The sequence below is a fragment of the Oryx dammah genome, unplaced genomic scaffold (genome assembly GCF_014754425.2).
Source record: "Oryx dammah isolate SB20612 unplaced genomic scaffold, SCBI_Odam_1.1 HiC_scaffold_19, whole genome shotgun sequence".
Taxonomy (NCBI): Eukaryota; Metazoa; Chordata; class Mammalia; order Artiodactyla; family Bovidae; genus Oryx; species Oryx dammah.
Genome location: NW_024070203.1, coordinates 53,715,686 through 53,741,619, shown reverse-complemented (window position 1 = coordinate 53,741,619; position 25,934 = coordinate 53,715,686). Strand labels below are relative to the sequence as shown.

The window sequence follows — 25,934 nt, the reverse complement described above, 5'->3', positions numbered from 1 at the left end:
TCTAATCAGTAAAGCAGGACAGCTGGATGACATAATCATTAGTGACACTTTAAGTGAAAGTTTTAAAAAAAAATGATCATTTAAAACTCTATCATTTCTAGAATCTTGAATTTGGAACTCCCTTCTGTGACCATTACCACTTTTTTTTTTTTTCTTTTCCCCTTACTCTCAGAATCTATTCTTCACACTGGTCATATCTTTAATTTCTTTAACCTTCTTTCCTTTTAGTTCCCTCCTAGCCCACCACTTCATGTAGTGTCTTATTAGCATCAAGAAGTGCCTTTGCTCTACTGTCACCCTGACTTTCCTAAACATCACCCGGAAAACAGCACAGTGCACTTTCTTTGATCTCATTACTTGGTGGCTGAGTGTTACCAGAAAAGGCCACAAAATTGTGCCAATTGGCTCAACTAAACATTTTTTTACTCAATTATTTGCATATATTATGAGTTGTGCAGAAATTCTTTTGTTTCACTGTGGTTGACTCTTCACTATGCTGTTCTCTGTGGGAAGCATTTCAAACCTTCTCTACTCCACACAACCAGATACTACCTGCCTTAAGAGATGACTCTGAATCTTTCTTCTTGGAAAAGATTAGGATATCTGTTACAAGTTCTCTTAAGTTTTTTCCTATCTCAAATATATTTCTCTGCAAATGACTATTTTTTTTCCCTAGGTAAACTAGCTGCTTTCTTTTTTAAGGCATGCGACTGATTCTGTGAAATTAAAAGATGTTTGCTCCTTGGAAGGAAAGCTATAACAAACCTAGACAGCATATTAAAAAGGAGAGACATCACTTTGCTGACAAAGATTTGTATAGTCAAAGCTATGGTTTTTCTGGTAGTCATGTACAGATGTGAGTTGGAACATACACAAGGTTGAACACTAAAGAATGGATGCTTTTGAATGGTGATGGTTGAGAAGACTCTCGAGAGTCCCTTGAACTTCAAGGAGACAAAACAAGTCAATCTTAAAGGAAATCAAAGCTGAATAGTCATTGGAAGGACTGATTCTGAAGCTAAAGCTCCAATACTTTGGCCACATGATGTGAAAAACTGACTCACTGGAAAAGACCCTGATGCTGGGAAAGATTGAAGGCAGGAGAAGAGGGCAACAGAGCATGACATGGTTGGATGGCATCACTGACTCAAGGGTCATGAATCTGAGTAAACTCCAGGAGACAGCGGAGGACAGAGGAACCTGGAGTGCTACAGTCCATGGAGTCACAGAGGCAGACACGACTTAGTGACTGAACAACGACAACAAATTGTTCTGTTTCCTATTACCTCCGATAGGACCTTGCTGAATCCTTTTTTTTTCCCCCTCAGCAATTTGTGTCTTGTTTCTCCTCTGGATTTCTTCTTTAAGTTTACAAGCATGTTCAAGTGTTACCTTACTTAAAAAAGTGAACCAACGATTCAACTCAATACCCTTTCCTCAACCTTCATACATCTTTGCACTAACTTCTCTTTTCTTCATCAAACTTATCAGAAGGGTTCAGCTACTTTTATTTTCTCATTTTTCTTGACCCAACCTTTAGAATTTTTCTATTCCATTGGCCTTTGTGTGGGATTTTTTTTTTTTTTTTACACGGACTGCTTTCTTACAGATCACTAAATGATCTGTATTAACATTAAATAATTGCTTCAAGTTCTTGTGAGGGTCCATCCTGTTTGAGCTCTCTGTGACATGATACTGCTAGTTGCATTCTCCTTGAGACTCTCCCCTATCACAAATTAAAAGGTATAGGGGCAAAACAGGAATCATGGAATCTAGGGTTTCCATTTACTTGTTATGTCATGTCTAATCCCTCTGTACTCAGTTCTTTATTTATAGATATGATAATATATTTAGTTCCCAAGATGATCATGAAAATTTACTTGGATTATGTATCTCAAGAGCCTAACACAGTGTTTGGCACACGGTGGAAAAGTGCTGATTAAAAAAGAAAAAACAACAGCTGTCACTTACTTAGCTTTCATACCTTAGTGTCCTGGTTCCATCCCATTTGACCTTTGTATTCTTTACAGATTTCCCTTTCTAGGGTTATCTTTAGAAATAAGGGCACATTTTGTGGAGATTTAGAATCAGTCATTGACCTTGTTTACTCACTGACTTGAATAACTCATCTAATTTCAATGCTTCTAATTTCTCACTATGAATAATACAAAAGTATGCATCTCCTATATAGAATGTTTTCCCAAGCTACTCACACACAAGAGAAACTGCCTGCTGAATAGGGACTTCCACTTGGTTTTGCAAACATTTCAAATTCAATAAAGAAAAGTTAGACAACAATAAAACACACAAATAGAGAAAATCTGCTTCATTAATACACCATGTTGACCATGTGCTATGCTTTGCTTAGTTGCTCAGTCATGTCTGACTTTTTGCTACTCCAATTTTTTAGTTATTTTTCTACTTAATATCCATGTCTAATCATTTGCCAAGTCATGTTGGTTTTTATTTGATGTCACTCATAATTATTCTCTGTAAAACATAAGAAAAACTCTCACCAGGATTAGTGCTAAGTTTTCCCATAACCTGGGAAGAACCCACTTCTGGTGCATTAACTTTAACCACTCACTCTCACACTTTGTATGTTACAGAATAATACATTTATCTTCCCAGATCTTCTCTGATGGTACATTTGCTCAAGGCTGTTAGTCTGCTTGTTTTTTGGGGTGGGGGAGAGGGCAGCATGCATGGTTTTAATCATTCTGACCAGGAATTGAACCCATGCCCCCTGCATTGGGGGGATAATCTTAACTACTGGATCACCAGGGAAATCCCCAAACTTGCCTACTGAAATGGATTTAGCCATCAAAATTCAGCCAAATCCCATCTTTTCTTTGTCTTCTCTCCCTATCTCATCAGTTAGTATTCCCATGGCCCTGATTTGTGCCAATTAAGAGCACTAAAATTCTAACTAGCATTATGGTTGACTCACCTTCTAGACATATCACAAGTTCTGACAAGACAGGAACTGCATTTTGTTAGTATTTTAACTGCAAAGTATTCCTAGTAGAGCTATTAGCACATTATAAGTGCTGAATAAAAGAATGTTGAAAAGAACTGAACAATGAGGAAGAAATATATTGATAACCTTTCATCAGTAGCCACAGAGCACATCCCTATTCCTGATGGAACCTAGGTCTTCTGCACTGCAGGCAGATTCTTTACTGTCTGAGCTACCAGGGAAGCCCTACACTAAATTACCAAATTCTAAAACTCTGGAAAGTTTTATAGATTAAGAATTTGAGGACCAGAGAGTTCAAGTAATCTGCCAATTTTCACATAATTAATTGTTTGGAATGAAGGTCTGCAAATTCCCAGTCCACTCTTTCTGTTCTACCAGGTTGCTTGTCTATGGGTAAGCTACGAATTTGGATGGTTTTTGACCTTGAAGTAATTCAGTACCATTAAATATAACAATATTTTCATTACTTACTTCACCACAATTAACAAACACAGTACTTAGTTTCTATGTTACTTTAAAGATTTATAATTGGATATCTTTACAGATATCTTTCTATGGTCATGTTTTGAAATAAGGACACATGCTGTGGAAATTAAGAATCAGTCATTGATCTTCTTATATCCAGCAAATATATCTGATAAAAAGAGTTACAGGAATAAGTTAATCTCACATCCATTGTTATTGTCTTTCATTCTTAGTCTCTTTATGACTTTTTAAAACATAGGCTTTAAAAATAGCACAACTGCTATTATTTCTCATCTAATAATAATGCTATGAAACAGGCAAAAAATCCTTTTTTAATTGATGAAAGTAAGTTTCAGGGATGTAAAATGTCTGCTAAATGGAGCACAGACTATGGCTTAAACCTAGGTCTGTGAGTTTTGCATAAAGAGTATTGTATTCTGCAATAAAGTTCCTTGTTTTTTGTCATTATTGTTTTTTCAAATATAGACTGTCATAATAATACTCATGTATGTAGGAGTTTACTTCTAATTCACGTTGCTGATAACAGATTTAACAAGATTTGAAATATCAGAGTGAGACACAAAAAAGTGGTGACATTTTCTATGAGAAGATATGAATTTAAAGGAGTACTCTGCTATGACTTATAAATCTGGCGATGTTAATTCCTAGGGATGGTGGTAACTCTACTTGTAAGAGGGGAGCCAATGACTAAATTTGAATTTTCATTAGGGTACTCCTAAAAAAATGAGCTCATGGAAAAAGAAACAGGTTTATGAGTGATGTATTGATACACATATATTGTGTTCACCTTTGAAATGTGTATGCCTAGTTTTCAATTGGATTGAGTAAAGACAATAATGAGAATTATAAGAGAGTACTTCTGTAAACTTCTCTTCTCCTTAAGCACTTATGAAATATATTTGCTAGACTGATGTGCATCCAATTATAAACCTCAGAAACTAAGTACCGGGCATTCAGTTATGGCACCCACTATAATCATTAATATAATAGTTATTTTTGTAAAGTAGTATACCACTCTTCTTACATTTTCTTACAACAGCTGACAAATAATGCATACGTAAATACATGAAGGAAGAATATAATTACATTTTGAAATAAGATATATAGATGCTAGAAACTGGATCTTTTTTTCCCTCTCTCCATGATTACACTTCCTTAGTGAGTTCCCATTAGGTGCTCAAAACAGTAATTTTTACATGCATAGCAGCTATCTTTCCATGTCCAACTAAACATTTAGACACAGGTCTTAAATTTATTGAAATGACTACCAGAGACTGGAAATAACTTTTACAGCATTATAATCACTGTATAATGAGTTCTTGTTTGCTTAGACATTCTGGGGAAACTGTTGCCAAATGTTTTGTCTGACAGATATTCACCCAAAAATGACAACAAAAAATATCTAATAAGTGTCGGCAGCTGGTAGAAGTTTAACAGAGTAGCAATGAGCACATATTCTGGCCTTATATAAAATAAACTTGGAAGAAAATTTGGAAAATGTATTACCAAAGGTGGGCCTTGATTCTTCATTAGACTTTCCTGTTTATGTTGCTATAATTACAATTTTCTAGACATGACAAAATTGTATTTTGTCATGTCTAGAAAAGATAATATTCTTTTATTTAATATCTAGAAAAATATAATATGCTTTTTTCTAGTTATACATAAGAGCTATTTATACTAACATCCAAAGTCTGATTAGAGAAAGGAAAAGACATTTTATTATTTAACTATTGTACTGTTTAAAATCAGATTAAATTTTAAAGCATATCTCTAAATATTGATATCTAAAAATCCAATCAGAGCTCATGACTAAAAAATAATCTTTTCTTTTCACCCCTCTTAAAAAAGTCTCACTCTCCCTTTTTAACAAAGCAAACAGTATATTGGTCTTCTAAATTTTATTTTGTTTGTCTAATGGATTTCTAAAGTGATATTATTCATGTTGGACTTTCCCTTATTTATGCCCTTAATCCTTTTAAATATCATTTACACAAATTGAGAGAATAAACCAGAAGATTTCACCCTAGTAGAATTTATAGATTTAAATAGATTGTACTTACGTCTCCTATATTAAACAAATTAAAGCGTCCACACAGATGTATCCTAAAAGAAGTTGGGTCTATGAAGCTGCTTAAATGATTTTTATAGTGACATTGAGTCATGAGCCAAATGGTGACTGGATAACATGCTAATTTTACTCCTGTAAATGGGGACATATGAAATGAGACTCACAGACTTGGAAGAAAGAATGGAGAGAATGTCATCACAGGCACTGAAGTCTTCTATTATAAATGGTATGATTGCTTTTAAAACAGAAGGAAAATACTCCCTATTTATCATTTATAAATGCAATTGCATGACTTCCCAATTGTTACTTTATAAAATAACGTTAAATTTGTTAAAAGTCCTTGAGTAGTTTACTATGTGCTTAGGGCTTGCTCTATACATTAGTGTTTATGAAACATTTTGGTCTCAGATATCCATTATATTCTCAAAAATTACTGAGACTGCTGATGAGATTTTGTATATATGGTTATATCTGTCAATATTTACTATATGATAAATTAAGACTGAAAATTTTAAATATTTATTAATTGACTTAAAAGATAAATAATAAGCCCATTACATGTTTCCACAACTAATATATTATTTGTGGAATAAAATATATTTTCCAAAGCCAGAAAAAAGTGAAAAGAATGGCATTATTTTACATTTTGAAATTCTCTGGCTTAGTTTTGCAAATGTCTGGCTTAATAAAAGACATCTGGTTTCTCATATCTGGTTTTCATTCAATCTGTCTCAATATGTTGTTTTAGTTGAAGTATATGAAGAAAATCTGGCATCACACAGATTTCTTAGTTGGAAAAGTGAGGAGAACTTTAATAGCTTTTTCAGATAATTGTTGATATTTAAATTTTGAAATGGGGAATCTAAAAACCGTATCAATACGCTTCCCATACTGCTTTATTAAAATCTATTGTCTACTTTGCACTTTAAATGGATCTTTTGACCACATATGTTTTAAAAAATATCATTTGGAAAAATATTGGTTCACTGAAAGTGAAGTCACTCAGTCGTGTCCAACTCTCTCTGACCCCGTGGACTGTAGCCCACCAGGCTCCTCCATCCATGGGATTCTCCAGGCAAGAATACTGGAGTAGGTTGCCATTTCTTTCTCCAGGGGGTCTTCCCGACCCAGGGATCAAACCCAGGTCTCCTGCATTTCAGGCAGATGCTTTAACCTCTGAGCCACCAGGGAAGGCCATTGGTTCACTGGGTTACACAAAATTTTCAAATGGTACCATAGATCATTATACAATATTTCATTTGTTAGTAATGCCATCTATCTCATCAGAAAAGTTTTTAAGAATTGGGAAACTGACAAGTTCACAGGAGCAGCTAACACATTTTCTAAAATTGTAATTTTTGTTTGAAAGCTCAGCCTTTATCATTGGCAACAGATACAGTTGGATTTTTCCTCTTCTGAAGTGACAAGTTCACTCTGTTCATTTTCAAGAAAGTCTCTGCCAAATACCCAAGTTTGAAAATCCACAGTTTGCCTGTCAGGTCTTTCAAGTAAAAATGGTGATTCATGAGAAAAGTTGCAAATTCAGCTCTTGACCCAAGGAGTCATACAAATATGTAAGACAACCATGCGGTTGGTACGCTCTTTAGTGATATCATCACGTAGAATATTAAAAAGACCTCTACTCAAGAGTGGAGATTGTATATATTTTTAATATATTAAATATCTTTACTGTTTGATCATGTACATTCTTAGGTAAATCTTGCATTTTAAAAATACTAACTCTTGAATGTGTGGTGGTGAAGAATACCAGGCTTACTAGCAGAGTTTGCTGCTGCTGACTTGATTCATGCTAAGGTATCAGCAGTTTTCCCTACTATGGTTCTGCACCATTACTGCGAACGAACATCAGTTAGTTAAGTGAAAAAGGCAAATATCATCAGTATTAGTATGAAAATTATTTTGAACTTGTGAATCCACTGGAAGTATCTCAGGGAATGACTGAAAGGGTTTGTGGGACATGCAGGAGTTGGGGGACCAAATTTTGAGTACTGCTGATCTACACAGTAACAGAAAGCTGTCCAACCAACACTACAGAGAAGGGAACCCTTTAGTAAAGAACTTCACTAAGCAAGTTTTTTGATTCCTAAAATATTTTGGAAATATCAGCTATTTCCATGCTAAGCACTATCTTTTTTTCTTTTCCTGTATAAGGTATTACTTATTTATCTAATTCAGGCTTACAAAGAATCTAGTAACTTTTTCTAAAAACAACCCCCCAGTCTCACATATCGGAGGGTTTCAAACTAAGTCTCAGGAGCTCAGAACAGGGTGCCAGAACTTAAGCCTACTTTAATTCCCCCTTTTTCTTGAACTGGTTTATTTCCCAGTGACACTTTGGAGTGAGTGACAGTAAAGAAATCAAGAACAGCACTCTATTAATAGCAACAATTTGAAAATTTCCACAGAAGTCTTCCTCTGCTAAAGCACAATTATAATTCCTGCACTAGATTATGATACTGCATGCTCTGGAATACCATTTACTATAATGGGACCCTTATTGTTATAAGAGTTGGGATAGTGTCCTATCAAAAGTACACTTTAAGAAAGCAATCTCGTATACTGAGTTGTAACACACAATGATGCCGACACATATTAATGCTGTCAAGTCAAACCCTCTTTTGTTCTAAATCCAAGGCACTGACTTTTTTTTAATGACAAAGTATTGGCAGAATGAATTTTGCCTAACATGAGGAAAAAACAGCTAGTCTTTGATGGTTTTTCACAGTAACTCTTTTACTAATACTACTAGAAATAACCCATCTACATTTGTCAGAGGGAGTTCTTTATATCATCCCTGATCTTCAGTGTATAATAAAAATTCTCAAGTTCAAGAATTTCCAACATTTGATACTAATGATTATTCTGTTTTTCCTCTATTCATCATCTCTGATCTCCCAGTCATGTGATAATTGTGATCCTTATGCCTTCATTTAAGATTATATATATACTTCCTTAAATGACGTGGGCATATCTTCATATTGTTTTTGTAAATTCATGACCTAGTTCATTGTATTATTACTTAACTTCTTCTCTCTTCCTTTAGCCAGATTCAAATCCTTTTTGTTTTCTTTCCACAGTACCTAACAAAACTTTGTAATGAGAAATCTGAGCCTAAAAATGTTACGAAGCCAGAAACACAGGCTACCTTGCTTGAGGAAACATTTACAGTATCTAATTAGGCAACAAGTGACCTCAAAGCCACTCATGAATTTCTCTGCTCCTTTCTAGCTGACCTGTTTACCATCCCTAAAAACAACAATTTATTGTTTTGCATTTTTTAAGTCTTATTTCATCTTCTTACTCGCCATAGAAAATCCTGCCTATTGATTTTATGGAGAATGCCAAGGTCATCCTCCATAAATTCCTTCAGTTTCTCTTTCTATATCGTCACATCACAACTACCATCTCTTTATCTGAGTCCTTTTGCCAGCACGAATACTCGACTGCTGCTGCTGCTGCTAAGTCGCTTCAGTCGTGTCCAACTCTGTCAAGCCTCGTGTCCAATGCTGTCAAGTCGTGTCCAACTCTTGACAGCCTCGTGTCCACGAGGCTCCCCCGTCCCTGGGATTCTCCAGGCAAGAACACTGGAATGGGTTGCCATTTCCTTCTCTAATGCATGCAAGTGAAAAGTGAAAGTGAAGTCGCTCAGTCGTGTCCGACTCCTAGCGACCCCATGGACTGCAGCCCACCAGGCTCCTCTGTCCATGGGATTTTCCAGGCAAGAGTACTGGAGTGGGGTGCCATTGCCTTCTCCATTTGCCAACATGAATACTCGACTAAGGCCCCTATTATTGTTCCTTCAATCCTCTTGTGCCCTCCTGCCTTTTCTCTCCTTCTCCAATGCCTATAAAATTGCTTACATTTTACCTGTTATACAATATATTTCATCTTTTAACTCTTCATATTCTTACAACACTCACCTTTTGCTTTCATTTATTCGTAAACTTACAAGAGGTAGATACTAATTTTCCCACATCCTTTACATTCAGTCAGTTCAGTTCAGTTCAGTTCAATTCAGTTCAGTTCAGACGCTCAGTCGTGTCCGACTCTTTGCGACCCCATGAATCGCAGCACGCCAGGCCTCCCTGTCCATCACCATCTCCCGGAGTTCACTCAGACTCGCATCCATAGAGTCGGTGATGTCATCCAGCCATCTCATCCTCGGTCGTCCCCTTCTCCTCCTGCCCCGGATCCCTCCCAGCATCAGAGTCTTTTCCAATGAGTCAACCACCTTTTTGTTTTTGTGGAAGACAATCTTTCCACAGACCAGTGTGGGGGTTAGGGGAAGAGATGGTTTCGGATGATTCAAGCGCATAACAATTATTATGTACTTTATTTCTATTATTATTACACTGTAATACAGAATGAAAGAATTATAAAACTCATCATAATGCAAATCAGTGGTAGCCCTGAGCTTGTTTTTCTACAGGTAGACTGTCCCATCTGGGGGTGATAGAAGACAGTGATACCTAAAGCATATTGCTTATGCCCAGTCTACTCCATAATCTCATTTTGGTTACCGTAACTAGGCTGTGCAGCCTGGTTCCAATCAGGTCACAGACTGCTACTAGTCTGTGGCCCAGGGGTTGAGAATCTCTTCTTTACATTGCTTTGTTTTAATTCCTCTCAAGTTTAACTTATATATCTATCAATTTACCAGAACTAATCACAAAATTACAGATTAATCACAAAATTCAATGGACTTTTCATAATAATCATCTATATTAAATTACATATAACATTTTACATTGCTATTCCTCTCTCCTTGAAACCTTTCTCCCTTGGCTCTGATTGTGATTGTACTCTTGATTCCCTCATAGTCTCCTTATATTTCTTCTTGCTCTTTCCCTCCCTTATCTATTAAGTGAAAGTGAAGTCACCCAGTTGTGTCTGACTCTTTGTGACCTCATGGACTGTAGCCTACCAGGCTCCTCAGTCTATGGGATTTTCCAGGCAAGATTACTGGAGTGGGTTGCCATTTCCTTCTCCAGGGGATCTTCCCAACCCAGGGATCGAACCTGGGTCTCCCACATTGTAGGCAGATGCTTTACTGTCTGAGCCACCAGGGAAGTTATTCTCTTTTGTATTCTTTATATTCTGTTTGGTAATTCCATTTGTCCCAATTGTCTTAATTTTCAACTGTGTATAGATAGCTATGAAATCTATAATTTGGGGGCAAGATTTTTTTTTGAAGCGTAGCTTGGGAATTTTTACTGTCTATTGGATATTTCCCTATGGATGTCCTTAAAAACCCAAATTCATTAAGTTCAAATGGAATTGCTTTGCTACATCTCTACCTCTACTCCCAAAGCTATTTATTATCTTTATCATTTTGGCTCAGACAGTAAAGAATCTGTTTGCAATGCAGAAGACCCAGGTTCAGTCCCTGGGTTGGGAAGATTCCCTGAAGAAGAGAATGTCAACCTACTGCAGTATTCTAGCTTAGAAAATTCCACAGAGAGAGGAGCCTGGTGGGTTACAGGCCATGGGGTCGCAAAGAGTTGGACACGATTGAGCGACTGAATTGAGCTGAACTTCCATCTCACTAGTTCTTCCCACTCAATCAATTCTCAAACCTCCTTAATTCTATCCGTTCAATGTTTCGTAAATATTCTTCATTTCCATTTTTTCTCTGGTCACTCCCTTTATCTTCTCTCTCAACTACTACAATTACAGGCTAACCACTTAGTTATCTAAACTTATTCTTCTCCAATTTACCCTTTACACTATCACCAGAATTAACTTTCTAAAACATAAAATACTCAACAATCTTCAGTGGTTCCTAGGAGGAACCCACAAAATATAGTTTTAGGTTTTTTGCATGGCCTTCTAAATTTGAAGCCAGCCTAATTTACTTGCCTTTTTCTCCTATACTACCTCTCCCAAGCATACAAAGTTAGATCACAGTAAACATTTTGCAGTATCTCTGGTGTTCTCTTATTGGTCTTCTCAAGCCGTGTTCTCAACCTGGAGTGATCTTCTCTCCCAATGACAAAATCCTCCTCATCTTTCAAGCCTAGTTTATAAGCCACACCACCTCCCCATCTCCAGGTATTATATAATGAATAATTTTATTATAATATCTATTTGGCACTATGGACTGAAGTAACAACACATACATGGAAGCATTAATTATCTTCATGGTGCTCTTCTTATATATTCTGTGAACTCTGAGTCCTTTGAGTCCCTCAGAATGCTTGGCACAAGATTCAATATATTGTTCTTATATCTGCCAAAAGTATATTATAGATTTATTTTTAATTATCTTACTCTAGATCTTAATTGTTAAAGTAAATTTGTCAAGGTTATACCATTTTCAATGGTAAAGGCAGCTCAGAAAGCACATTTCTTTATTCATATTTATTTCATTTTCTTGTCTCACAATACTTTTCATCAGTATAAAGAGATGAACTATTATTTCCTCTAATTCATGTTTTCTTCTGTGTATCCTTAATTATGACAAGATTCTTAAAAATAAGAGCAGCAAAAAGCACTCCAGAATTCCAACTAATCTATTCTATTTTCAATTTATGGAAGGCTACTTCTTTTTACATTATTTTATAGAAAATATATGTGACTAAGTAAATTAATGCATGGAATGATTTGTTCTGTCCTTTTGTTAAGGTTTTTGACATCATTTAATATTTCAATAGGTTTATAAATCATTTATTAGCTGATCTTTGAGACATCCCTGATGAGACAGTCAATTAGCTGAAGAAGTACTGCTGGTTGGCAAGTGACAAGTAATAGTACTTGTACATTACAGATGAAGAAACTAAAGCAGAGAGAGGTTAATCAACTTGCCTGTATCTTACACAGTGAGTGGTAGTACTGATGATGTCAGAATGGGGCCCTGGAGTTATTCACATCAAAACCACAAAAGCATCAACAGCCTGGTGCTGGTGCTGTTTTTTATTATATAATACTCTTTAAAGCCTTTGTTTAGTCTCCTTTTCTGGTTCTTTATGAAGCCAAAGAGGAAATATACTTTTAAAATCTGTACCTTCTCATTAAACTAAGACTACTTTTCTACATTAAATAAATATTTAGCTTTTGAAAGGATGTTTGAACATCAATACATTTCTTCTCAAAATAACTCATTATTAACTTTTCCATCTGATCAAATCAATCTCAGTAATATTGTCTGTTCTGTTCAAAGTTGTAACTATGACCATAACAAAACAGATATTGTTTACTAGTTATTTATCAATAATAATAACAAAAATATCAAGTATTTGCCAGAAAGGTCACTAAGACATTTATGTGAATTACATAAATTTATCAACAAGTATATCAAATAGGATGCTCATTATCTCAGTTTTAAAGATAGAATAATGAAGGTTTAGAAACACTGTTATGAAACTGATAGGTGATTTAACCAGTTACAAAACCAATCGACATTTTCCAACATTCATTTTGGAACATAATTTTTTATTGACAGCTTGCCATCAGCATTTATTTTAAATATGTAAGCAGTTCACATACTGTGTTGAGACTTACTATGTAGGGTGATATTTTATTGATATCCCTAGAGAACCCGACTTTTTAATATTGTCATCAGATACTCATATTCATTGACACTGCGATTCATTTCTTGATTTCTACATTTTTTCTGCAAACATTTTGCATTCCCACTTCCACATATCTGGTCTACCTATCCATGTGATGGTCTTTATCTTCAGACATCTTGCTGGTGTAGCTCTTCAGCACTGTGACAGTAAAAGCACATTCACTAGGGAATAAGAGTTTGAGAAGGACTTAGAAAATTGCTTGACACCTGAAAAATGGCTCTGAAATATGAATAAAAATCTACAGAACTGTGATAAAAACTTTTTAAATTGATACTTCCAACTAATATTACTACAACTCATCAATGGTAATGTTACTTAACTTTCTATAATCATATCTATAATCATATTGAATATGCGATTTGGTCAACTTTAATAAAAATAGCATATTGAAAAGCAGAGACATTACTTTGCCAACAAAGGTCCATCTAGTCAAGGCTATGGTTTTTCCAGTAGTCATGTATGGATGTGAGAGTTGGACTGTGAAGAAAGCTGAGCGCCGAAGAATTGATACTTTTGAACTGTGGTACTGGAGAAGACTCCTGAGAGTCCCTTGGACTGCAAGGAGATCCAGCTAGTCGGTTCTAAAGGAGATCGGCCCTTTAGAAGGAATGTTCTTTGGAAGGAATGATGCTAAAGCTGAAACTCCAGTACTTTGGCCACCTCATGCGAAGAGTTGACTCATTGGAAAAGACTCTGATGCTGAGAGGGATTGGGGGCAGGAGGAGAAGGGGACGACAGAGGATGAGATGGCTGGATGGCATCACTGACTCGATGGACGTGAGTCTGAGTGAACTCCGGGAGTTGGTGATGGACAGGGAGGCCTGGTGTGCTGTGATTCATGGGGTTGCAAAGAGTCGGACACAACTGAGTGACTGAACTGAACTGAACTGAGTAAAAATAAGGATGATTTTTAGTTTGCATTGGAGTATAGCAGATTAACAACGTTGTGATAGTTTCGGGTGAACAGTGAAAGAACTCAGCCATACATACACATGTATCCATTCTACCGCAAACTCTCCTCCCACCCAGGCCGCTTCATAACCCTGAGCAGAGTTCCATGGGCTATATAGTATGTCCTCACTGGTTATCCATTTAAAATACAGCAGTGTGTACATGTCCATCGGAGACTTCCTAACTATCCTTCCCCATATAGTACCCCACCCCCAGCAACCATAAGTTCATTCTCTTAAGTCTGTGAGTCTCTTAATGTTTTTAACGTTCATTTGTATCATTTCGTTTTAGATTCCACTTTTAAGGAATATCATATTGCTCCTTCTCTGTCTTACTTCACTCAGTATGACAATCTCTAAATCTATCCATGTTGCTGCTAATGGCATTATTTCATTCTTTTTAATGGCTAATATTCCATTGTGTATATATGTGTGTGTGTGTGTGTGTATCATATCTTATTCATTCCTCTGTCGATGGGCATTTAGGTTGATTCCATGCCTTGGCTATTGTAAACAGTGTGGCAATGAATACTGGGGTGTATCTATCCTTTGGGACCATGTTTTTATCCAGCATATTTTAATTCATTTGATAACATTTAGGGTGAAGCTTCTAACAGTGCAGTTACCTTGGACTGAGAAAGGTTTAAAAATGGCCCTACCCACACTCAAATAGAAGTGACTTCACTAGGATGCTGAGGCAGAGATGCTGGCCCTGGAGAGTGACAGAGCAGGTGTGCATTGGAGAGAGCTTTCCCATATATGAAAGTCAGGGATTCTTATTGAGTGGGGATCATGAAGGCAGGGGACTCTATAATGAGAATCCTAGGATTGCTTCCAAATTTCTAATTTGATAAATGACAGTATAGTATTCTTTGGTGAATACTGAAGTCTGCCTGCCAATGCAGGAGGCTCAAGGGACAGGAGTTCAATCCCTGGGTTGAGAAGATCCCCTGGAGTAGGAAATGGCAACCTGCTCCAGTATTCTTGCTTGGAAAATCCCACAGACTGAGGACCTGGTGGGTTACAGTCCATAGGGTTGCAAAGAGTCAGACAAGATTGAGTGATTGAACACACACAAAGGAACAGCAGTAAAAGTCTAAGAATGACTTCAGCTTATCACAATGCCACATTTAAAATACATTTATCATTCTTTTCTGAATGAATGAAAATGCATTAATTAAAAGCACACATAATCACACAAATGCTAATATCTGCTCTTTTACAATCATGTACTTTCTGCATAGTGTCTGTCTATTCCAGTTGAAGTAGTGCTTGAATACTTCAATATGCCTCTTTTCCGCCAAAAAGAAAACTGTTTTTATGACTGTGTTTCAACATATTTTAAATATATGCATAATCACTGCCAATTTATCTACTTTGCAGATAGTAGTTTCCTATACAATATTCAATAGCTCCCTTTATTGAAAATGTTATTGTTCAGTATTATGATTAATGTTTTTCCTTTTTATTATATGTCTGAATGTTAGGGTTATTGATTAATCTCTTTATTAATGGAATGATCTTCAGCACAATGTTTAATACTCTTCTTATCTATCATCATTACATGTTATCTTGAAAATTTTCCATACATTTACTTTAAATGGGATTTTCAGATTTTTCAGGCATTTTGAAATCAGTAGGATAGGCTTCAGTGAGAAAATGAAAGGCTGGAGGACAATATAAGTTAAACAAATTTAAGCAGTTAAAAAGGCCATTTTTTATCTAGCCATTGAAAAATATGTATTATTTATATAATATATATAAATAGTTTCCAGAGAGATAACTGAACAAAATACCTTAAAATATGAATTAAAGAATGTTGTAAAACTTGTATATGATAAAGACAGTTTTTATAAGCTTAGACGATAAATAATAAGTGCATTTTTGCATAGGAGAGAAGTCGTTACCTGGGAAACCTCATGACATTTTGTAGATTATCAAAATCATTTACCAATCAATTTTGAGCATTTCTCCTATCAACTATATTATTAGCATTGGAAGTTACTATTATGACTGTATTTCATTAATAGGAACACTGAAGAAACTATTTAAAGTGCTAAAGATTGGTTTTAACAAAGAAAACCGATGAAGATATTACAATGAACTGAAGAATTTAAAAAATCTCAAAGTAGAGATCTTTCATTGACTACAGTATAAATAACTTGAGGGTACAGAGCTTCTGTTTTTCTTGTTGTCCTCCAAATTTCCTAAGTTTTATATGCACAGTGCAGGGTACTAGGCACAAATTTAACAAATGAAAAGTACTGAATTCATTACCTTGTGGTACAAATTAGGATTTCTTTTGTATTGACATAAGTAGAAGATTTTAATTTCAGCATTATGATTTATTAGTGTCTTTTTCTTGGCTTCCCTGGTGGCTCAGGGGGAAGATTCTGCTTTCAATGTGGGAGACGCAGGGGATATGGGTTTGATTCCTGGATTGGAAAGATCCCCTGAAGGAGGGCACGGCAATCCATTCCAGTATTCTTGCCTGGGAAATCCCATGCACAGAGGAGCCTGGCAGGCTACAGTGGATAGGATCGCAAAGAGTTGGACATGACTGAAGTGACTTAGCATGCATGTAATGTCTTTATCTAATTTCCAATTTTGTGTCAACCAAACTTATTTGCATGACAATTAGAGGACTTCATGTTTATTTTATCTTCCAGTATTTCACTTTTACATATCAGTTCATTAGTTCACAATTCTGATATTTTTATAGCACAACAAAGACTATAGAAACAGAACAAGCCAAAGAACTCTAAATAAAGCAGATTTCAGAAATGAAATTAGAGCTATGCTTAGTTATACTGCATTTAAGTGCTTCATCCAAAGAGAGACCTCCAGTCCTGTTACATGTATTAATCACCCAGGGTGACTTTTAAACTTACCAGTGGCTGGCCCTTCTATCATATCTGATTTTAGTCTAGATGATAGTAATTATTTGATCAAGAACTTTATTTTACTGGCTGTAAAGGTATGCATGCACACACGCACACACACACACACACACACACACTCACACAATCACCAGTACATTTAAAAACTGTGGGGCAGAATTAATCATATCTATTGAATTTAAATGTCATTTACCAACTTATTAAAGTGCAAGGAAGCAGGTAAAATAAGTTAAAGATAAGACTTCGGTTTTTTAAATTAATTTTTACAGTCTTATAGAAATCTTTATGAAATTAATGTAAAATTATGGTACACAAAAATCTCTTTGCTTTATTTTCTTGTGGTGGCAATGCAAACAATGGAAGTTAACCTGGGATTTAAATTAAGGAAAATATATTGTATCAAGTTTAGACACTGTCTAACTTGCCATTATATTTTTTTCAAACAAATAAATTTTTCTTCTCTTCCCCCTCTTTCCATCTCCCTTTAAAATATGACAGCTCTAACCTCCCGCTGCCTCCCATCCTCTCCACACACACTTTGTTGCCTGATACTTATCTCCTCTACTATGTGTTTTTGTACTTACTGCTACACAATAATTTAACAATAAAAGATGGTAAATGCAGGGAGAGGTGTTTGAAGAATGAAGGAAACTGTCCTCACACATTTTTAACACAGAAATACAATTTTTCAAAAATGAATTATAAAATAGCAAAATTAAAAAAAAAATTGTAACTAAAGCTTGCTGATAATATTATCATCCCTCTTAAAGAAGCAAGAGGGATAAGGCACAGAAGGAATGTGGTGTTGAGGGCAATGAAAATAAGCAGTTATTGCAAACTATTATATGCTGCATTCGATGGATTCAGAAGATAGAGGCTTGAGTGCTGTCATTATTTCTTGTCTGCTGTTTGATGCTGGGCGAAATATTTAATTTCATTGGACTTCAGTTTCTATGCCTCTAAAATGTGAGTTTCCAGGCTAAGAAAATATTTCGAATCTTTTTTATGACTAAAAGTCACTGACTTTAGTGTCTGTATCCTTCACAAAGGTAGCATTCTTATAAAACGCCTTTGTAGAAAGGAAAAGCTATATTTAGAGAGTCCACTCTGTGTCCAGGGTGCTCTCAAGTCATACTGCTATTTATAACCAGGTGTAGGCCAGTAGGACAACACATCTGCTTTAACTAATAACCACCCAGGTTTCTTAGAGTGAAAGATAAGTTTTTCATTATTCTAAGTGTTGACCTTAGAAAGTATTGAAAGCAAGAATTGTTTTAATTTACTTCCCAAATTGTCCAGTTACATGGACTGATATGAAATGTGATTTAAAAGGTTTCATGTAAGTTTGAACATATAGCTACTGTTTCATCATAGACCTCTTAACGGATAAACATATGCAACCATTTTGAATTTCTGCATGGGAGTGCTCTGTATAGTTTCTTTCCCTTATAAATTTCATGCCAATTTACTCCATCGCTAAAGGCAAGTAGACATTCATAAATTTCTCTAAGGACTTATTTTCATTTCTATAAATCTTTATTTTATTTTGATACTGAAAACTTTACCAAATTCATAGACACTGGTAGAGTGAAAAACAAAATGCATAATTAGGGGGAAAAACTTAAAAATCTTGAATAGAAAATAAGATATTATGCTGTTAATAACATAAATCAACACAAATAGACTGCAAAGTTGACCACAATTTTTTACAATGGTATAAATGAGTTTTTAACTTTGCGATTCTCCAAGAAAAAGAGAATTACCTAACTTAGGGATATTTTCCTCTTATTTTGTATTTTTATAACAATCTCAAAAATTATAGAAGTTAAAATGACAATAAAAACAATTTATTTCCCAAACCATTTGAGAATATCTGCCAACACAATCTCCCCCAATCCTCTAGTATTTCCTACAAACATATATTCAATATATTCAAATATAATCATAAAAATTAGGAAATTAACACCAACTCATTACTACATGGCTAGCTAATATTGAGTCCCCTTTCCATTTTGTCAGTTGTCCCAGTCAAGCCATTCATAATAAAATGATCAGGCCAGAATCATATATTGCATTTAGTTGACCTGTCTCTTTAGTATTAATCTCAAAAATTTTCTCTGGCTTTCACTAAATTTCATTAACTAGAAAATTTTAATGACTATAAATCAGTTATTTTGTAGGATTTAATTTGTATTTGCCTCATTAGATTCAGGATATGTGTAATTAGCAGGAATAACACAGTGGTGAAGCTCTTGTTCTTCTTACTGCATCCTATCAAACAATTTTGGCAAATTTTAACTTGTAACCTTACTGGAATATTAGTTTACTCATTTGAGTAAGGGGTATCAGTCAGTCTTCTCCATTGTAAAGTTATTTTTTCTCCTTTAATATTAATAATTTTGTGGTAAACTACTTTGTAATTATCTAAATATCCTGTTCCTCATCAAACATAATTTGATCCTCTTTCTCCACTTGATGCTCAGTTGCATTTCATTGGTGAGTTGCATGATAATTAGTACTGAATCTGATCTCCTTATATCTCAGCAAATACACCAGCCTGCTGTACAGTCACTAAGTTGTGTCCGACTCTTTGCAACCCCATGAACTGGAGCCTGCCAGACTTCTCTGTCTTTGGGATTTCCCAGGCAAGAATATTGGAGTGGGTTGCCATTTCCTCCTCAAGGGGAAATTCACACCCAAGAATCAAACCTGCGTCTCCAGCATTGGCAGGTTATTCTTTACTGCTGTGCCCCCAGCTTGGTGTCTCTTAAAGGACTGAATACCATCTGCAACAGAATCAACTGAGGTACTCGCTAAAATTCAGATCCATGGACCCTGTCATGATATCTGTTCAGAAGTTCTGTAGGGGGTAATGGGTATTTGGAAAAGACTTTAGCTAATTCTCATGAATTAAATATTGATACTGAAACTATGTCTAGTCACTCAAAGTTCAGTGTTTAAAACACATAGGTCTCATCAATTACAGTTCCTTTTTGTTTTAGCTTTATCAATTCACATTTGCTATTTAACCAACCTGTAAACTGCTACATGTGTGAACAGTCTCCAAAGTAAAATGTATCTATCTTTTCCAAAAATATCTTCTACCAAACAACTCTACAAAATGAAATGTAAATGCCACCTAAGATCTCTGTTGGGAGGATTCTTACCAATTTTCAAAATCTTCCAGGTTTTAGGGAATAGCAAGTGCAAAAGTGATACTGGAAAGGCCATTGCAGAAAGAAATTCTGGGTGTGGTTATGAGACAAGAGAGGGCAGGAGAAATATTGAATAAAGCAGGTAAACAGGTAAAAATAGTTAAGTTTCTATTCTAAGAGTCATGGTAACAGGTTTTGAGAAATAATGTGATATGATTTATGCTTTTTAAGATTATTCTGGCTATTGTACTGGTTAAAGACTATAAGGATTGGGTTAAGGGGGAAGCAGGAAGATTGTTGAAGAGGCTGCCTATTGGATTAGATGAGGCAGTAGCAATGGCTTGGAGTAAGGTGAAGATGGCAATAGTAAGACGAGAGGTAGATAGATTCAGAATGTATTTGCAAGTCAGAGCTTACAAGGATTTTTAAAAGACTGGATGTAGGAATTGTGGGAAAATAAGAGTTTAAGGATGGATCTAACATTTTTGGCCTGAACAACTGGATGAGTTATGGGGGTAAACTAGAGTGCAATGAGTGGATCAAAGCAAAACATTTTGCTTTATTTGCTAAATTGGAAATGTCTATTGTGCATAGATTGTAGATACTTAGTGGGAAATTGGAATTAGGAGTCTGGAGGCTGTGTGAATGGTTAGGCCTAGAAGTATGAATTTCGGATTCACAGACATCTTCTCATTAATGTAATGGAACTAGAGTAAAACCTATAAATAGTGACAGTGATAAGGGCTGGGAATGATCGTTAGGGCATTCTAACAGACATTGAGGGGTAGGATGATCAGTCGTAAGTCATGTCCAACTCTTTATGACCCCATGAACTGCAGCTTGCCAGGCTTCCCAGTCCTTCACTATCTCCTGGAATATGCTCAAACTCACATCTGTTGAGTTGCTGATTATCTAACTATCTCATCCTGTCACCCCTTTCTCCTTTTGCCTTCAATCTTTCCTAGCATCAGGGTTTTTTCCAATGAGTCAGCTCTTTGCATCAGGTGGTCAAAGTATTGGAGCTTCAACTTTAGCATCAGTCCTTCCAGTGAATATTCAGGGTCGATTTTCTTTATGATTGACTGGTTTGATTTCTTTTAGGACTGGCTGGTTTGCTCTCCTTGATGTCCAAGGGACCTTCAAGAGTCTTTCCAGCACCACAGTGCAAAAGCATCAATTATTTGGGCTCAGCCTTATTTATGGACCAACTCTCACATCCGCACATGACTACTGGAAAAACCTTAGCTTTTACTATATCAACCTTTGTTGGCAAAGTGATGTATAATTCTGCTTTTTAATATGTTGTCTAGGGCTTCCCTGGTGGCTCAGGGTTAAAGCATCTGCCTGCAACACGGGAGACCTGGGTTCAATCCCTGAGTTGGGAAGATCCCCTGGAGAAGGAAATGGCAACCCACTCCAGTATTCTTGCCTGGAGAATCCCATGGACAGAGGAGCCTGGTGGGCTACAGTCCACGGGTCGCAAAGAGTTGGACATGACTGAGCGACTTCACTTTCACTAGATTTGTCATAGCTTTTCTTCCAAGGAGCAAGTGTCTTTGAATTTCATGAGGGGTGGGAGGCATCACAAAGGAGACTGCAAATGGCAAGTGAGGAGGGGAGAAATCTAGGAAAGTATGGTGTCCTGGTAGCCAATGAAACAAAACATTAATGCTGGGAATTCTGAGGCTCAGTTTCCAATGTTTCCTGAATTGATGATAGTTTGAAACATGATATTTTTTAAAAAGAATTACCAAACAAAAAAAGGGAATAATTTTCTATCACAAGTGATTGATTGCAGTAGCATGGAGAATAGAAAAATTTGTGAAAGGGGAATCAATAATTTAGGTTATAACAATTTTAAACAAAAGTATTCATTAAAAAAAATGTACAGAATATTTAGTCATTATATTTTGTTTTTGTGTTAAGTGTAGCTACAGCATGCTGTAAGTGAAAGATGAAGGAGTACAGGTTAATGTCAAATAAGGGAAAAAGGTAAAATACTTGAATTCTTTATAGATTCTTTAAATAGATTTCAAACCTTTATTGGCTTTGAATCTTATCATATTTCAAACATAATTTTCTAAATAATCATAACAATTTTAGAATCAGAATAAATCTTATGTACCTTATATAAACCTTACTTGAATACATACAGAGTTCATTTTTATGGGTGAAATTATGACTTGAGGCTTTTGATTACCAAGGATTATTTCTTATTGCAACACATTATTTAAATTTATAGATGATTGAAAATAAAAGAGCTTACTAGTGATCTCTTAATTTTCTTTTTACAAACTATTTATAGTAAGTATTTAAAGTTCGGGGAAAATTAGGACTGTAGCCTTCCAGGCTCCTCTGTCCATGGAATTCTCCAGGCCAGAATACCAGAGTGGGTAGCTCTTCCCTTCTCCAGGGGATCTTCCCAACCCAGGGATCCAACGCAGCCTCTCGCATTGCAGGTGGATTCTTTACCATCTGAGCCACAGGGAAGCCTAAGAATATTGAAATCGGTAGCCTATCCCTTCTCCGGAGGATCTTCCCAACCCAGGAATTGAATGGGGTTTTCCTGCATTGCAGGCAGATTCTTTACCAGCTGAGCTACCAGAGAAGCCCAAATAATCATAACAATTTTAGAATGAGAATAAATCTTATATACCTTCCATAAACCTTACTTGAATGCATATAAAGTTCATTTTCATGGGTAAAACTACGATTCGTGTCTTCTTATTACTAAGTATTATTTCTTATTGCAACACACTGTTTAAATGTATGGATGATTGAAAAAAAGAGCTTACCAATGATCTCTTAAATTTTTTTACAAGCTAATGATATTAAGTATTTAACATTAGGAGATATAAGCTCATGAGGATTAAAATACAGGAAGAGCTTACAAGAGGGCAAAAAGGTAGGGAATGCATTTCTACATGGTTATACAAATATGAGATTTCAGGGGAAAATTGCATTTATAGGGTCATGAATCAAGTGAACACTTGATTCAAGAAGTAGTTTAGGAACATAAATATGGTTCAAGAAATTCATGGGTAGTCAAAGCTGTATGTTGGATTATTTCAAAAAGTTAGAGGTAACTGTTAAGTAACTTATTTTTTTTAATAACAGAATAATAGGCACATGAAAAGATCTCATTATGCCACTGACAAAGATAAAATCTCAGGACTGCATGGCTCCACAGTCTAATAGTCTAGATCCTAATGTCCAACATAGCATCCCTTATTAACAAGTGGCTATTAAATACCTGAAATGTGGGCAAGTGTGATTCAAGAACTGAATTTTTAATTTTATTGAATTTTACTTAATTTACATTAAAGAATTTTTTTTAAACATGTGTGACTAATGGTTATAGATTTGATAGCACTAAGGACCTGCAATGCAGGAGACATTGGTTCAATCCCTGGGTTGGGAAGATCCTCTGGAGCAGGGCCTGGCAGCCCACTCCAGTATTCTTGTTTAGAGAAGCCCATGGACAGAGGAGGGTGGGCTACAGTCCATGGGATCACAGCCAGACATGACTCAGCGACTAAGCACAAGCACAGTATAAGAACATTTCCATTATCACAGATAATTCTATTATTGACCAGAGCTGACCTATAACATTTTTATCTAATTTTACATTTATTCCTTTTTGCTAAGAAACTTCTCTCTCTTACTAAGAAGCAATATTAGCAAGATGGATAGATGTAAGCTCAAGATACAAAAACCTATTGGATTCTCTAATCCAGCAAAAAGAAAGAGCTTAAAAATTATTTAAAATAGAAAAAAAGGATTTCTGTGTGTTGATTTTATATCCTGCAACTTTACTATATTCATTGATTAGCTCTAGTAATTTTCTGATGGAGTCTTTAGGGTTTTCTATGTAGAGGATCATTTCATCTGCAAACAGTGAGAGTTTTATTTCTTCTTTTCCAGTTTGGATTCCTTTTATTTCTTTTTATGCTCTGATTTCTGTGGCCAAAAATTCTAAAACTATGTTGAATAGTAGTGGTGAAAGTGGGCACCCTTGTCTTGTTCCTGACTTTATGGGAACTGCTTTCAATTTTTCACCATTGAGGATAATGTTTGCTGTGGGTTTGTCATATATAGCTTTTATTATGTTGAGGTATATTCTTTCTATTCCTGCTTTCTGGAGAGCTTTTATCATAAATGGATGTTGAATTTTGTCAAAGACTTTCTCTGCATCTATTGAGATAATCATATGGCTTTTATTTTTCAATTTGTTAATGTAGTGTATTACACTGATTGATTTGCGGATACTGAAGAATCCTTGCATCCCTGGGATAAAGCCCACTTGGTCATGGTGTATGATCTGTTTAATATATTGTTGGATTATGATTGCTAGAATTTAGTTAAGGATTTTTACATCTATGTTCATCAGTGATATTGGCCTGTAGTTTTCTTTTTTTGTGGTATCTTTGTCAGGTTTTGGTATTAGGGTGATGGTGGCCTCATAGAATGAGTTTAGAAGTTTACCTTCCTCTGCAATTTATCGGAAGAGTTTGAGTAGGATAGGTGTTAGCTCTTCTCTAAATTTTTGGTAGAATTCAGCTGTGAAGCCGTCTGGACCTGGGCTTTTCTTTCCTATACACTAATAATGAGAAAATAGAAAGAGAAATTAAGGAAACAATTCCATTCACCATTGCAACAAAAAAAAATAAAATACTTAGGAGTATATCTACCTAAAGAAACTAAAGACCTATATATAGAAAACTATAAAACACTGGTGAAAGAAATCAAAGAGGACACTAATAGATGGAGAAATATACCATGTTCATGGATTGGAAGAATCAATATAGTGAAAAAGAGTATACTACCCAAAGCAATCTATAGATTCAATGCAATCCCTATCAAGTTACCAATGGTATTTTTCACAGAGCTAGAACAAATAATTTCACAATTTGTATGGAAATACAAAAAACTTCGAATAGCCAAAGCAATCTGGAGAAAAAAGAATGGAACTGGAGGAATATACCTGCCTGACTTCAGGCTCTACTACAAAGCCACAGTCATCAAGACAGTACGGAACTGGCACAAAGACAGAAATATAGATCAATGGAACAAAATAGAAAGCCCAGAGATAAATCCCCGCACCTATGGGCACCTTATCTTTGACAAAGGAGGCAAGAATATACAATGGATTAAAGACAATCTCTTTAACAAGTGGTGCTGGGAAAACTGGTCAACCACTTGTAAAAGAATGAAACTAGAACACTTTCTAACACCATACACAAAAATAAACTCAAAATAGATTAAAGATCTAAACGTAAGACCAGAAACTAAAACTCCTAGAGGAGAACATAGGCAAAACACTCTCCGACATACATCACAGCAGGATCCTCTATGACCCACCTCCCAGAATATTGGAAATAAAAGCAAAAATAAACAAATGGGACCTAATTAAACTTAAAAGCTTCTGCACAACAAAGGAAACTATAAGCAAGGTGAAAAGACAGCCTTCAGAATGGGAGAAAATAATAGCAAATGAAGCAACTGACAAAAACAACTAATCTCAAAAATATACAAGCAACTCCTGCAGCCCAATTCCAGAAAAATAAACGACCCAATCAAAAAATGGGCCAAAGAACTTAAACAGACATTTCTCTAAAGAAGACATACAGATGGCTAACAAACACATGAAAAGATGCTCAACATCACTCATTATCAGAGAAATGCAAATCAAAACCACAATGAGGTACCATTTCATGCCAGTCAGAATGGCTGTGATCCAAAAGTCTATAAGCAATAAATGCTGGAGAGGGTGTGGAGAAAAGGGAACCCTCTTACACTG

At 35.7% G+C, this 25,934-nt stretch overlaps 1 protein-coding gene across 5 annotated transcripts in view; it reads right to left on the bottom strand.

Annotated features, from left to right (window-relative positions):
- PKIA (cAMP-dependent protein kinase inhibitor alpha) overlaps nt 1–25,934 on the bottom strand; it is a 99,802-nt gene that overhangs the window by 9,810 nt on the left and 64,058 nt on the right. The window contains exon 3 of one of the 5 annotated variants that reach the window (XR_005724682.1): nt 15,675–15,746. The exons of 2 other annotated variants lie outside the window; for them this stretch is intronic. Coding sequence is in view for 1 of the 3 variants with exons in the window: in XM_040261983.1 (XP_040117917.1) it covers nt 5,530–5,631 (102 nt within the window). In the remaining 2 variants the exon portion in view is untranslated. Of the gene's footprint in view, nt 1–5,529; nt 5,638–15,674; nt 15,747–25,934 lie in introns of those variants that run through there. 2 more of the 5 variants (XM_040261986.1, XM_040261983.1) reach the window with 2 other exon arrangements.